At 48.9% G+C, this 14,020-nt stretch overlaps 1 protein-coding gene across 13 annotated transcripts in view; it reads right to left on the reverse strand.

Moving 5' to 3' along the window:
* Nucleotides 1–14,020, reverse strand: part of nrcama (neuronal cell adhesion molecule a) — a 403,020-nt gene that overhangs the window by 47,895 nt on the left and 341,105 nt on the right. For all 13 annotated transcript variants that reach the window (XM_070900654.1, XM_070900650.1, XM_070900653.1 and 10 more), the window contains 3 exons: nucleotides 13,101–13,305; nucleotides 10,127–10,249; nucleotides 4,535–4,714 (listed from right to left, as the gene is read on the reverse strand). In XM_070900654.1, the coding sequence (XP_070756755.1) occupies nucleotides 4,535–4,714; nucleotides 10,127–10,249; nucleotides 13,101–13,305 (508 nt within the window). The remainder of the gene's footprint in view (nucleotides 1–4,534; nucleotides 4,715–10,126; nucleotides 10,250–13,100; nucleotides 13,306–14,020) is intronic.

Raw genomic sequence — 14,020 nt, forward strand, 5'->3', positions numbered from 1 at the left:
CTCGGGGATCTTTGGAGGGCCACCAATGCACTTGCGCGAGACGTCGCAATTTTTTTTTTGTTGTGGTTTTTGGCTTCCGACGTGTCATCATTTTGGGGCAGTTTGAGGCTGATTGCTGTACTGCGCAAGCGCATAAAGGCACACCACTTTATTCCACCTGTGAGTGTGCGAGGGGAGAGGGGAGAGTTGGCATTTGAGAGGACAGAGTTGGAGGTTGCAGAGGACAGAGTTGGAGGTTGGAAGGACAGAGTTGGAGGTTGGAAGGACAGAGTTGGAGGTTGGAGAGGACAGAGTTGGAGGTTGGAGAGGACAGAGTTGGAGGTTGGAGAGGACAGAGTTGGAGGTTATAGGGGGCAGAGTTGGAGGTTATAGGGGGCAGAGTTGGAGGTTATAGGGGGCAGAGTTGGAGGTTATAGGGGGCAGAGTTGGAGGTTGCAGAGGACAGAGTTGGAGGTTGCAGAGGACAGAGTTGGAGGTTAGAGGGGGCAGAGTTGGAGGTTAGAGAGGGGGCAGTCTGAGTTGGAGAGGGGGCAGTCGGAGAAATTGAGACACACAAACTGTTGAGCAGCCAATCGTTTCATCATTGACAGTGAGTGGCCAGAAATCAGCAATGAAGACTGGCAAAACCTGGCCCAGAGCTCCCTGGTTTAATGAGGAAGAATTGGAGGAGCTAATAACGGAAGAGGAGCACACGTACAAAGACCTCACCCAGGATGGTCGTGGCAAGCCTCCACTATCCCAATACCGACACATTTGGAGGGAGATAGAAACATAGAAACATAGAAAATAGGTGCAGGAGTAGGCCATTCGGCCCTTCTAGCCTGCACCGCCATTCAATGAGTTCATGGCTGAACATTCAACTTCAGTACCCCTTCGTCTTGGAAAATGAAACACTGGCGATCGCTTCCATCAATACTACACGGAGATAAAAAAGGAGACCAAAAACGCGGCGGGACTGGGGATTTATATATCCATTATCCCCCCCTTCCTTCCCAAATAATTCCCCCACCCCAAAAATCAGAAGTTGCTCAAACAAAACCCTCCCCCCACCCAACCCCCCTCAATTGCCTCATTTTTTCGAAGTCTGGGTCTTCTTGGGAAAGAGCACGGCCTGGATGTTGGGCAGCACGCCCCCCTGGGCGATGGTCACCCCTCCCAGTAGCTTGTTGAGCTCCTTGTCGTTCCGAATGGCCAGCTGCAGGTGGCGCGGGATGATGCGGGTCTTCTTGTTGTCCGCATGTCCGCAATGGGCAACGTTGAGCGGGATGAGGACCAATGCTGGAAATATTGGAAAGATTTGGTGGCGGCAGCAAGAGTGAGTAAAAATGTATTCGCCCCCTCCTGTCCAACGCCAAAAGGGCTGTGCGGCGGATGTGTGTGTGTGTGAGTGAGTGTGTGTGTGGGGGGTATTAGCAAAGGGGCTAAAGGCTACAATGTTTCTTTGTGCATAAGAAAAACGCATCCAAGGCAGCAGGGCTGTGTGGAACGGGAGGGGGACCAGTAGAGGTGGTCGAAGTGAGCAGGCTGGAAAGGCATGCGTTGGCATTGGTGGGTGTCGGCCGCCGTGCAATCACAACGGTTGATGCAGATCTGGTGCTACAGCATGGTAAGGTTATACTAAGGTTATACTAATCTGCGGTCTGAGCCACGCTCATGGCATGAAAGGTCATACAATATTAAGGCACTCGCGGGTTTACTGCACACTTTGTTGCCCAGTATTGGTGTGCCCATGTAGAGATGGAACTCCTTGCTGGCAGAATGTGAGATGACACGGCTGACATCTCAGCTTGACCAGCAACCACCCCCCACCCCAACCCCCCCAGACTGAAATGTTGTCCTCTACTTGCAGAAGAAGACTCGGACAGCACGGATCAGAGAAGCCGTCAGACCCCAATGTCTCCCACCCCGATGTTGCCCCCAGCCCAAGACAGCAGATCCCTGCTCCACCCCCTCCCACCCCCTCAGATCACCCATTTCCAATGCTCCCAGCTCCGCCACCCTGAGCCATGATGAAGAGGAGAGAGAGGAGGGAGAAGGGCCAGTCTTTGAGCCTCTTGACCTCCAGGAGCTGGAACAGGATGACAGTAGCCTCCTGCCATGTGAGCCAGCGATCCGCAGAACCTCGGCGTCGGGCTCCGAGTTCCTGGAGTTTGGAACGGACGCCACATTGGCGAGCGCTACCAAGCGCAGAGATCGTGGTGCGAAGGCAAGCAAGGCGCCAGAACCCACCAGGAGCGAGCATGCACCTGAGGATTCACCACCGCTCTCTGCAATTCAGGAGATGGTCCAGCTATCACGGACGAGCGTGCAGATAGGTAACGATATACTCCAGACCATGGCTGGGATAGCTGGCAGCATCGCCATCTTCACCCAGCAGCATGGTGACAGGATGGACCGGCTCATTACTGTGTTGGAGCGCACAACCGAGAGCATTGAGGCCATGAGGCAAGAGATGGCTTCTGGACGTGTAGTACAAGCCCCTGAGCCCACACCCTCAAGGCAGATAGATCCGGAGGAGCAGGAGATCCTGGCGCCTTCGGTTACGCCCCCTGCCTTCACACCCAGACACGCATGTCTGCAGACATCCTGCTGCCCTCCTGCACAACCTCGGCAACCAGAGGCAGTGAGGGGCAAGGAAGAGGAGCTTGGGCATCGCTTCAAGGGGGGAGAAGAGAGGTGGTGGTGCTGGGTAGAGGGGTGGCTGTTGGTAAATGTAATAATGTTATGTAACCTTTGTTACTGTGCACTTGTAAATACACTCACATTGTTGACCCTCTCTTGCTGAGTGTCTGATTCTAACGTCATGTGTGGTGCCTTGTGAGAAACACACATCTGTCCCTCAGGTCACCTGCTTTATCAGGAATATCTTCCCATCCACATATGACTGCACTATATAATGGGTACGGTCATCAGGCCATCGCAACACGACAAGGAAGGGTCACCAATGCAGGAAGGCTGCCATTCAGTTACTCTCACTTTACCTACTTGCAGGGCAGACCTTAAGGCTTGCACTTCAACCGTCTTTTTCCAAGGCCAAACATAGCCGAGTGCCACCCCTGAGATGACACGGTCATCAATTACATTGCAGTATATTAAATATCTTTTCCCGTGTTCCATACCTCATGTAATGCTCTTCTGACTATCAGTTGCCGTAATGCGCCATTTCTTAACATCTTCTAACTCTCGCTTATTCAGACTGACATAATCCCTTACCCTCTGCGCAGTCACAATATTCGCCTAAATATGTTCTGCATTAAATGTTCTCATAACTCTTGGAGGGCATCTCCACTGAGCCTTTACCATCTTTCGCAAATCATTGCCGCTTCATCCACCACACCTTCCCTTCAACGGAGTCATATGGAGAAACAGATCTGAACTTTTTCTGTGCGGGTTAAGGCCATCACATTACTCTTTATGTGCTGTGAGGGTTATTCGATGTGTCAGATTTAATACACCTCTCAGAATAGCTTATGTCCATCACCACAACAAGGCAAGCTGGGTACAGGTCTTTTGTGATGAATCAGAACAGATTTTATGAAATAGTTCCCTTGCAGTACAAAGAAAGACACATTAACAAGGTGATAGTGTCAGTCCAGTCGTTGAAACCTCAACGGTAGGCCACTGAGTCAACGCGGCGCTTGTCTCTTGCTGTGTTCTATTGACCGTAGTCCTTCCTCAGTTTGGTCTGTAATCACGCTGCCCCTAAAGTCGAATAGCTGCAACTTTATACCCTTTTCCTCCCAGGCAAATGTTGTCAGAGTCTGCAGCTGTCTCCGACTTACAATAGATCATTCTAACACTAACCCTCTCACCCTCTTTGTGTATGTAGTGCTTCCCTGAGAACTTCTTGAAGGACTGTGTCACAGAATTAATTAATCAGCTTGGATGGACAAAATGTGACATGCTGAAGACTTTTCACTTATTCAGAATTATTTTCCCTTCACCATTGGGCTTCTCAGTGAAGGTCTTTCAGCAAGGTCAAAGAAAAAAGTTTCCATCAGCCTAGACACATTTCAGTCGCTTTTATCTCATCCAAATTAAACCTGACCATCAGCAATAAAGGAAAGCAACATCGACCTAACTTTTTCCAGCAGTCCCACTCCTGATGGTCCAGCACCTGCACCATAGCGGCGATGTGCAGCGCTGCAGCACTCGGAGCCCTTCTCCCTGCCGCCCGACTCACGGCCAGCTCACACCTGCTTTTAGCGAGCGGTCCTTCTGGCGGGCGGCAGGTCGATCTGAGGCCAGCATCCCTGACCAAAATGGCCAATTTGCAGCATCCGGCATGGGCGGGTGGCATGACGTTACGCCGGCGGATCCCTCCGCGACCAATCTCCCGCCGGGCAGAACCTGGACGGCAGATGGCCAGTTCCGGAAGATTTGCCCAGATAAAACTATATTTCTGGTGGAACCTCGGCGGCTGTGGGCGCAACCTGCACCAAATTCAGCCCCAAAGACATTTCGAGCAAAGTGTTAAACATCAGCACCGACAGCCGAGAACAAGGTATAAAAACATCTCTGGGTGCAGCTGTACCTTCATCCATGACTGTAATGGCCTCCTCGGTTAACTTGCTGCCAGCCCCCACACTGGTAAAGGCGTGCAGATAGAACTTGTAGCGGGTGCTATAGTTGAGGTTTTTCAGAGTCCAGCTGGTTTCGTTTTCGGCAGGGATTGTGATCTCCATCAGAGGGCCCAACTCATGGGTACTGTTAACTGAAACGGAACGGGCAGATAAGTCTCGGCATCAAACGCGACTGGTTCCACTGCTGTGTTATACGCCAGTGACAGCACATAATCATCGAACTGTCATTTAGCCAGCAATTAATGCTTTACAGCATGCCAACAGCAAACAGATCTGCACACCAATTCCATAATAATTCTATGTATTAAACGTTTTAATAGCATACTTTGTTCATTATGTCACGTTTCTTCCATCACATCTTTGTATATGCAAATTTCTTGCAGCTGACTAATCATTACAAAAACTGAGCCAAAGAGCAACAAATCACAAGGGAGAGGAAGGAATGTACAAATCTATCTCGAGGAGATGGAGATGAACACATTCTCCACTCCTTTTTTTTGAATGATGAGAGAGTGAAGGGTTATGGGGAGCGGGCAGGGAAGTGGAGTTGAGTCCAGGATCAGATCAGCCATGATCTTATTCAATGGCGCAGCGGGCTCAAGGGGCCAAATGGCCGACTCCTGCTGTTATTTCCTATGTTCTTATGAGAGACAAACATCCAGACAGGTCCCACTAAGGATATATATAATCAAGAATGAGCAAACAGCGAAGCCTAAGAATAAATGAAACGGGAAACTGTTATGTATTGATGCTTGGGGTCACTAGACATCAGGGGGCGCCACTGTCGGAGGTCATCAGGCTAAACGCGCGTGTGGCAGGCCCTAGTATATAAAAGCGAGTACCATGTCATGTGCGCAGTTTGGCGCGAATAAAGTTGAACCAGGTTTGCACCTGACTGAGCTTACAGTAACAAGTCTTTCGAGTCATTATATACATTACAGAAACCACTTAAATGACTAAAACTATTTTCTTACATTTGTTAACTGTGCAGTTCATGCCTATGATCCTGCCTCTCCTTTCCCCTGGTTCTGTACTTGTTTAAAAGCTGGTCATCTCTTAACACCTTGCAGTTCTGATGAAAGGTCATCGATCCGAAACAATAACTCTGATTCTCTTTCCACAGATGCTGCTTGACCGGCTGAATATTCTTGGTTATATTTCAGATTTCCAGCATCCGCAGAACTTTGCATTTGTTTCATTGTCTTTAACTGTTCACCAGAACTGAAGGCACTGTACAGACATAGGAACGGGAGGAGGCCATTCAGCCCTTCTAGCCTGTTCAATTGGATCTGTGTCTTAACTCACCTACCTGCCTTGGTTTCATATCCCTTAAGACCCTGGACGAACAAAAAATCTATCAATTTCAGTTTTGAAATTTTCAATTGACCCCAGCCTCAACAGCTTTCTGGAGGGGGCGCGAGTTCCAGATTTCCACGACCCTTTGTGCGCTGAAATACTCCCTGACATCACCTCTGAACGACCTGGCTCTAATTTCAAAGTTATGCCCCCTTGTTCTGAACTTCACCACCAGAGGAAATAGTTTTTCTCGATTTAATGTATCGAATCCTTTAGTCAGCTTAAACACCCCAATTACATCACTCCTTACTCTTCTATATACAAGCCTAGTGTATGCAACCTGTCCTCATCATTTAGCCCATTTTAGATGATGGCAAAAAAAAATCCATAAATCAGTCTTATTTAGCAACTGAGGCACAACCGCCTCTTCTAAGCCTGGGAGACCATTCTCTTGAAAGCGCACTCGATACATATAATTTACCCACATATAATTTACAACCCTGAAATATGGATCAAGAGGGAATGCATAAAGCCTTTTCAGAAATAAACATGAAGATTTTTGGTCTATTTATGGTGCAGAAGCACAGAATGCCAACAATTAACATTGGTTACACTTGCCCTGTTCAGAAATGACTGCACAGTGCAAATCCCTCTTGCTGCGAGCGTAGAATGCCAATAAAGTAAACCAGTGCCGCACTCTTGGCAATCGTACAGCCTCATAAATCAGAAGGCAACTGGAGCAGCCAAAGTGGGGCTTGGTTTTTGATTGTGCAACAAAGCAAACCCAACACACTACTTTCACTGTCTATTTTCATATGGTGGGTGGGGGGATGGGAGGGGGTGGGGGCAGGGGTTAAAATGTTATGAATTGGGAGTTCCTGGTACTGAGTTTGTGAAAGGAGCGTTTATTGGGAACTCAAACAGGTGAGTGTTCTGTCCATTTATTTCACGGGACTGAATCACAGCTGGCCACAGTGCATTAGAAACATAGAAACATAGAAAATAGGTGCAGGAGTAGGCCATTTGGCCCTTCGAGCCTGCACCACCATTCAATAAGATCATGGCTGATCATTCACCTCAGTACCCCTTTCCTGCTTTCTCTCCATACCCCTTGATCCCTTTAGCCGTAAGGGTCATATCTAACTCCGTCTTGAATATATCTAACGAACTGGCATCAACAACTCTCTGCGGTAGAGAATTCCACAGGTTCACAATTCTGAGTGAAGAAGTTTCTCCTCATCTCGATCCGAAATGGCTTACTCCTTATCCTTAGACTGTGACTCCTGGATCTGGACTTCCCCAACATCGGGAACATTCTTCCTGCATCTAACTTGTCCAGTCCCGTCAGAATTTTATATGTTTCTAAGAGATCCCCTTCTAAACTCCAATGAATACAGGTCCAGACGATCCAGTCTCTCCTCATATGTCAGTCCTGCCATCCCGGGCAACAGTCTGGTGAACCTTCCCTCAATAGCAAGAACGTCCTTCCTCAGATTAGGAGACCAAAACTAACACAATATTCCAGGTGAGGCCTCACCAAGGCACTGTACAACTACACTAAGACCTCCCTGCTCTTAAACTCAAATCCCCTAGCTATGAATGCCATTTGCCTTCTTCATCGCCTGCTGTACCTGCATGCCAACTTTCAATGACCATGACACCCAGGTCTCGTTGCATCTCCCCTTTTCCTAATCTGCCGCCATTCAGATAATATTCTGCCTTCATGTTTTTGCCAGCAAAGTGGATAACCTCACATTTATCCACATTATACTGCATCTGCCATGCATTTGCCCACTCACCTAACCTGTCCAAGTCACCATGCAGCCTCTTAGCATCCTCCTCACAGCTCACATCGCCACCCAGCTTAGTGTCATCTGCAAACTTGGAGATATTACACTCAATTCCTTCATCTAAATCATTGATGTATATTGTAAATAGCTGGGGTCCCAGCACTGAGACCTGCAGCACCCCACTAATCACTGCCTGCCATTCTGAAAAGGACCCGTTTATACCAACTCTCTACTTCCTGTCTGCCAACCAGTTCTCTATCCACGTCAGTACATTATCCCCAATACCATTCTCAGCCTAATTCTCAATATGTGCTGCTCTTGCAGTAAATTCTGTACCAGGAGTACTAACTTATAAGCTGTATCTTTTGGTTTTCTTACATCAATGAAAAATTTACTGAAAAGTTTGTAAATTGCATAACCGCAGAATTTTTACTTCCGAAAGCCTAGCTTGGATAGAGAGATGGGGAGGAGAGGAAGGGGTTTGAGAGGGTGGGAGAGAGGAGAGGTAGGGGGTGATGAGGGGGAGGGGGGTGATGAGGGGGAGGGGGGTGATGAGGGGGAGGGGGGTGATGAGGGGGAGGGGGGTGATGAGGGGGAGGGGGGTGATGAGGGGGAGGGGGGTGATGAGGGGGAGGGGGGTGATGAGGGGGAGGGGGGTGATGAGGGGGAGGGGGGTGATGAGGGGGAGGGGGGTGATGAGGGGGAGGGGGGTGATGAGGGGGAGGGGGGTGAGGAGGGGGAGGGGGGTGAGGAGGGGGAGGGGGGTGAGGAGGGGGAGGAGGGGGAGGGGGGTGAGGAGGGGGAGGGGGGTGAGGAGGGGGAGGGGGGTGAGGAGGGGGAGGGGGGTGAGGAGGGGGAGGGGGGTGAGGAGGGGGAGGGGGGTGAGGAGGGGGAGGGGGGTGAGGAGGGGGAGGGGGGTGAGGAGGGGGAGGGGGGTGAGGAGGGGGAGGGGGGTGAGGAGGGGGAGGGGGGTGAGGAGGGGGAGGGGGGTGAGGAGGGGGAGGGGGGTGAGGAGGGGGAGGGGGGTGAGGAGGGGGAGGGGGGTGAGGAGAGGGAAGGGGTGAGGAGAGGGAAGGGGTGAGGAGAGGGAAGGGGTGAGGAGAGGGAAGGGGTGAGGAGAGGGAAGGGGTGAGGAGAGGGAAGGGGTGAGGAGAGGGAAGGGGTGAGGAGAGGGAAGGGGTGAGGAGAGGGAAGGGGAGATGGAGGGCGAGGAGAGTGAGGGAAAGGAGAGTGAGGGAAAGGAGAGTGAGGGAAAGGAGAGTGAGGGAGAGGAGAGGGCGGGGAGGAGGAGAGGAGAGGGCGGGGAGGAGAAGAGGAAGGGGGGGAGGAGAAGAGGAAGGGGGGGAGGAGAAGAGGAAGGGGGAGGAGGAGGATAGGGAGAGGAAAAGGGAAGGAGATGGAAGGGGTAGATAGAGTGGGGCAGAGATGGCGGGAGAGGGAGGAGAGGGAGGTGGAATGTGAGGGAAGGAGGGGGAGAGGGAGGGGGAGAAGAAAGAGAGGCAAGAAGAGGGATGAGGGGGAGGAGAAGTATGAGGGGGTGGGAGAGGATGAGAAGGAGAGGGAGGAGAGGGGGGAGGGGAGGAGAGGGAGGGAAGGTTGAGGAGAGGGGAGGGAGAGAGAGAGGAGAAGCGGGGAGGAGAGGGAGGGGAGGGAGGGGGAGGAGAGGGAGGGGGAGGAGAGGGAGGGGGAGGAGAGGGAGGGGGAGGAGAGGGAGGGGAGGGAGGGGGAGGAGAGGGAGGGTGAGGGGAAGGAGAGGGAGGGCGAGGGAAGGAGAGGGAGGGCGAGGGGAGGAAAAGCAGGGGGAGGAGAGAGAGGAGCTGGAGTGATTATGCTCCGTCCCTAACCCTGAGTCACCTGAGGACCACACCTGGTCTGGACTCCTTGCGTGAAAAGCCATGGGAGATATTATATATTTTGGAAAAAGAGAGGCAGTGGTTGTTTTTTTGGAACATAAGGAATAGGAGCAGGGGTAGGCTATATGGTCCCTCGAGCCTGCTCCGCCATTCAGTAAGATCATGGCTGAACTTGTACGTTAAATTCACTTTCCCGCCCTATCCCCATATCTCTTGATTCCCTTCGTGCCCAAAAATCTAGCGATCTTAGTCTCGAAAATCCTCAAAGACTGAGCATCCACAGCCCTCGGGGGTAGGGATTTCCAAAGATTCACAACCCTCTGAGGGAAGAAATTTCTTCTCTCCTCAAAGGAAATGTACCTTTGATATGTGACAGGAATGGTTGAGGCTGAAGCTTGGAGCGAAGAGAATTTAAATAATGCGGCAAAAATAATATCAGTGTTCAATTTAGAAAAACACAATAAATAGTGCTCTATGCAGATACAATTTGGGAGTTAACAGTGGGCTGAATTTAATCTGTGCACCATATCCTCTGTTAAACTCTCTATTGTTTTAATGCAGACAATGAAAAATTCCACACAACTCCTGCATTACAGATACTCACTGGGCTGGTATTTGAGTATGTATCCTCTGAGAATACCATTCGGGTGAAGTGGAGGGCCCCACTGCAGGGTCAGAGAGTCAAGCGTTGGGCTTGTGATCGTCAAGAATTCTGGAGCGCTGGGCACTGGTCAAAAGTACATGGACAAACATTAATATATATATATATATATATATAGATATATAAATATATCATTTCGACATGTAAACTGCATTCTATTACATATTAGGAGATCTGACACAGGAAAATCAAGAGTAGAGATTGTACAAAACAAATGTTCATGCTACACCAAATCTTTACACAATGCTTACATGACAATACAAGAGCAGAGAAAACTGATCTAGGAATAGGCCATTCAGTCCATCAAAGCTCGCCCCTCTAGCACACAGTAAAACATACATTTATATAATGCCTAATCACGCTGAAACATCTCACTTAAGTTGATTTGCACCTCTGAAGTGCAGTGACTGTTATATGGGCAAACACGACTGCCACCCAGTGCCGCCAAGACCCCAGAAACCGTTCATCTGTTTCTTTTGATGGTGCTGGCTGAGGGAGGAATGTTGTCCGGGACACTGAGAATAATGCGCTCTCCTTTAAGTACTGCTGTGGGGTCTCTTATATCCATCTAAAGCACCGGAAAAGGTAGACAGGATCTCGATGGAATGTCGCAAAAGGATGAGCATATGAATTATCCCATCATGGAATCTTAATGTGTTTTCAGTGACACCAATGATAAAAAGCTTTATTGATTATTCTGAACGTTTGTCACTTTGGATTAAGATGTATTAGAATATTCTTTGTAAAAGAAAAACACTGTTTGGAAACTTAATTTTCCCTAGTTTCTTGTGGCTTCACCCCTTGTGTCACTCAGCATCCTCCAGCTACAAAAACAACCAGACTGCCTGCCAGCTTCCAGGCAGCTACCGATGCGGTTCTTCAGCTGGCCAGCGGGGGGCGGGGTGATATACCAGCGCCACGTCGAGGAAATCATAGAATCGTAGAATAGTAGGAGCACAGAAGGAGGCCGGCCATTCAGCCCATCAAGTCTGTGTCAGCTCTTTCGAAGAGCAATCCAGTTCGTGCCACTCGCCTGCACTTTCCCCATATTTATCCAATTACCTTTTGAAATGTACTATTGAATCTGTTTCCACCATCCTATCAAACAAAGCATTTCAAATCTTAACCATTAATAACGCAAAAAACATTTTTCATCATGTCCCCTCTGCTTCTTTAGCCAATCACCTTAAATCTGCGTTATCGACCCTTCAGCCATTGGAAACAGCTTCACTTTATTTACTCTATCTAAACCCTCCATGATTTTAAACACCTCTATTAAATCTCCTCTTAGCCTTCTCTGCTCTAAGGAGAACAGCCCCAGCTTTTCCAGTCTCCCCACGTAACTGTAATCCCTCATCTCTGGAACCATTCTAGTAAATCTCTTCTGCACCCACTCCAAAGCTTTCACATCCTTCCTAAAGTGTGGTGCCCAGAATTGGACACAATACTCCAGCTGGGGCCAAACTAGTGTTGTATAAAGGTTCAGCATAACATCCTGGCTTTTGTACTCTATGCCTCTATTTATAAAGCCCAGGATCCCATGTGCTTTATTAACTGCTTTATTAACCGGTCCTGCCACCTTTAAAGATTTGTGCACAAACACCCCCAGGTGTCTCTGTTCTAGCACCCCCTTTAAAACTATATCATTTAGCATGTATTGTCTCCCCTCATTCTTCCTACCAAGATGTATCACCACACACTGGTCTGCGTTGAATTTCATCTGCCATGCGTCCACCAGCCTATGTCCTCTTGAAGTCTATTACTATCTTCTTCACTGTTTACTACACTTCTAAGTTTTGTGTCATCTGCAGGTTTTGAAATTGTGCCATGTACCCCCAAGCCATTAATGTATATCAAAAACAGCAGTGCTCCTCGTACCTGACCCTGGGGAACTCCACTGTATACCTCCCCCCAGTCCCAAAAACAGCCATTCACCACATCTCTCTGGCCAATTCTGTATCAGCGCTGCTACTGCATTTATCCTACTTGCTAACAAACCTAATATATGATATGCCAGGCAAGGTGCTAGATAATTCCCCACAGGAAGAGAAGGAGGAAATAGGGAGGAAAGAGGAAACTAAGAGAGAGAATGACTCGGGTTGAGCAAGTTGCAATGTGGAGAACTTGCAGAGTGAAACTCGAAGCATACCACCCTGTGGAATTTTGTTTTTCATCATCAGTCTTCGCGCACTAAGTTACACTGATGCTGTCCAATCAGTGGTGAGATAGGGTTCCACCGTGCACATTTTGGCTGCCGCTTCGGAACCGAGCCGTTAACCTCTTTTTACACTTCCTTCTCCCGCTTTTTCTCTCTTTCCCTCAATGGTCAATATCGAGCATGTTGTAAAATTGTTGTGAAGCACCTTGGGACATTTTACTACGTTAAAGGCACTATATAAATAACAGTTATTGTTATTATTATCACCTCCAAGTGGCCCTCCAAATCCGACGCCATTTTTACTTGGACATATATCGCCATTCCTTCACTGTCGCTGGGTCAAAACCCTGGAATTTCCTACCTCACTGCATCATGGGGGCAGCATCATTAGAGAGGCTGCATCGGTTCACGGAGAAAGCCCAACACTACCTTTCCTGCCCAACTTGGGATGGGCAATAAATGGCAGCTTTGCCAGCACTGCCCACATCCCGACAGCAAACTGTCAATAATGCGTCAGTTTTAAGCTGTGAAGCCATACCCAAGTGAAGTTGGGAAGAGGTCTCCCAACCCCCTTACAGTCGGAAGGGAGAGACATCCTTCGTTCCGCCTGGGTGTTTTGGGCAGGATTTGAACCCAGGTTCTGAAGGTGAAAGGGCAATATGAAAGCCCGAGGATGTGACATTAATGCCTCTGCCAGAGGGTCAGATGTGTGTGGACCAACAGCCTCAAACAGCGAGGTAATGCAGTTTTATACTCTACCTCCTTCAGGAGTTTTCAGGACCATATCAATGCTGGGGGGGCCTTCTCCTTTCCCGTTGAAGACGCGAACATTCAGCTTATAAACACTGAAAGGTTCCAACCCTGGCAACATGCCGTGGCTCTTGTCTCCACTGAAGGTCAAAATCTTGACTTCTGCGTGGCGTTTGCCCCGTTTGATCAGGCTTCCTTGCTTCCAGTAGTAGATCTGCATGTGAAAAATACAGGCGTGTGAAAGGAATAACTTGCATTTATATCATGCCTTTCATATTTTCAAGGCTTCGTGAAGCACTTCACAACCAATGAATTACTTTTGAAGTGAGGTCACTGTTTGTGTCTCGGAAAACTCAGCTGCCACCAATTTATGCATAGCAAGATGCCACAAATAAAATGACCAGTTAATCTGTTTTGTGTGGTGTTTTTTAAAGGAAGAATCTTGTCGAGCACACCGGGAGAACACAATGATGTTATTGAAAACTCCCTCGGGGCCATTATCTCCATCTAAAAAGGCAGACATGTCTCAGTTTAATGTCACATCGGAAAGATGGCACCCTCCAACAATGCAGCCCTCCCTGCACTCAAGTGCTGGCCTAGGAATCACCAAGTGTATGTACACAATCTAGCCCCCTTTTATTTCCCAGATACTATTCAATTCTCCGCCGATTTTCTACAATTGCCTAGCACCATCATCACTTTTGTCATTTCCTGACCTCTTGCTTAAAAGCTGCTCCTCTCTAACATCTGCCAGTTCTGACGCAAGGTCATCATCCTGAAAAGTTAACTTTGTTTCTTCCTCCGCAGCTGCTCGCTGTTTCCAGCTTTTTCTGTTTTTATATCAGGAATGGGAACCCCGACTGATTTTTCCTTGTCTGGCCGAGGACATTAGGGGGCCGAATTTGGTCAAGGCCTCCGCCCGCCCAAGT

The sequence above is a fragment of the Pristiophorus japonicus genome, chromosome 15 (assembly GCF_044704955.1).
Source record: "Pristiophorus japonicus isolate sPriJap1 chromosome 15, sPriJap1.hap1, whole genome shotgun sequence".
Taxonomy (NCBI): domain Eukaryota; kingdom Metazoa; phylum Chordata; class Chondrichthyes; family Pristiophoridae; genus Pristiophorus; species Pristiophorus japonicus.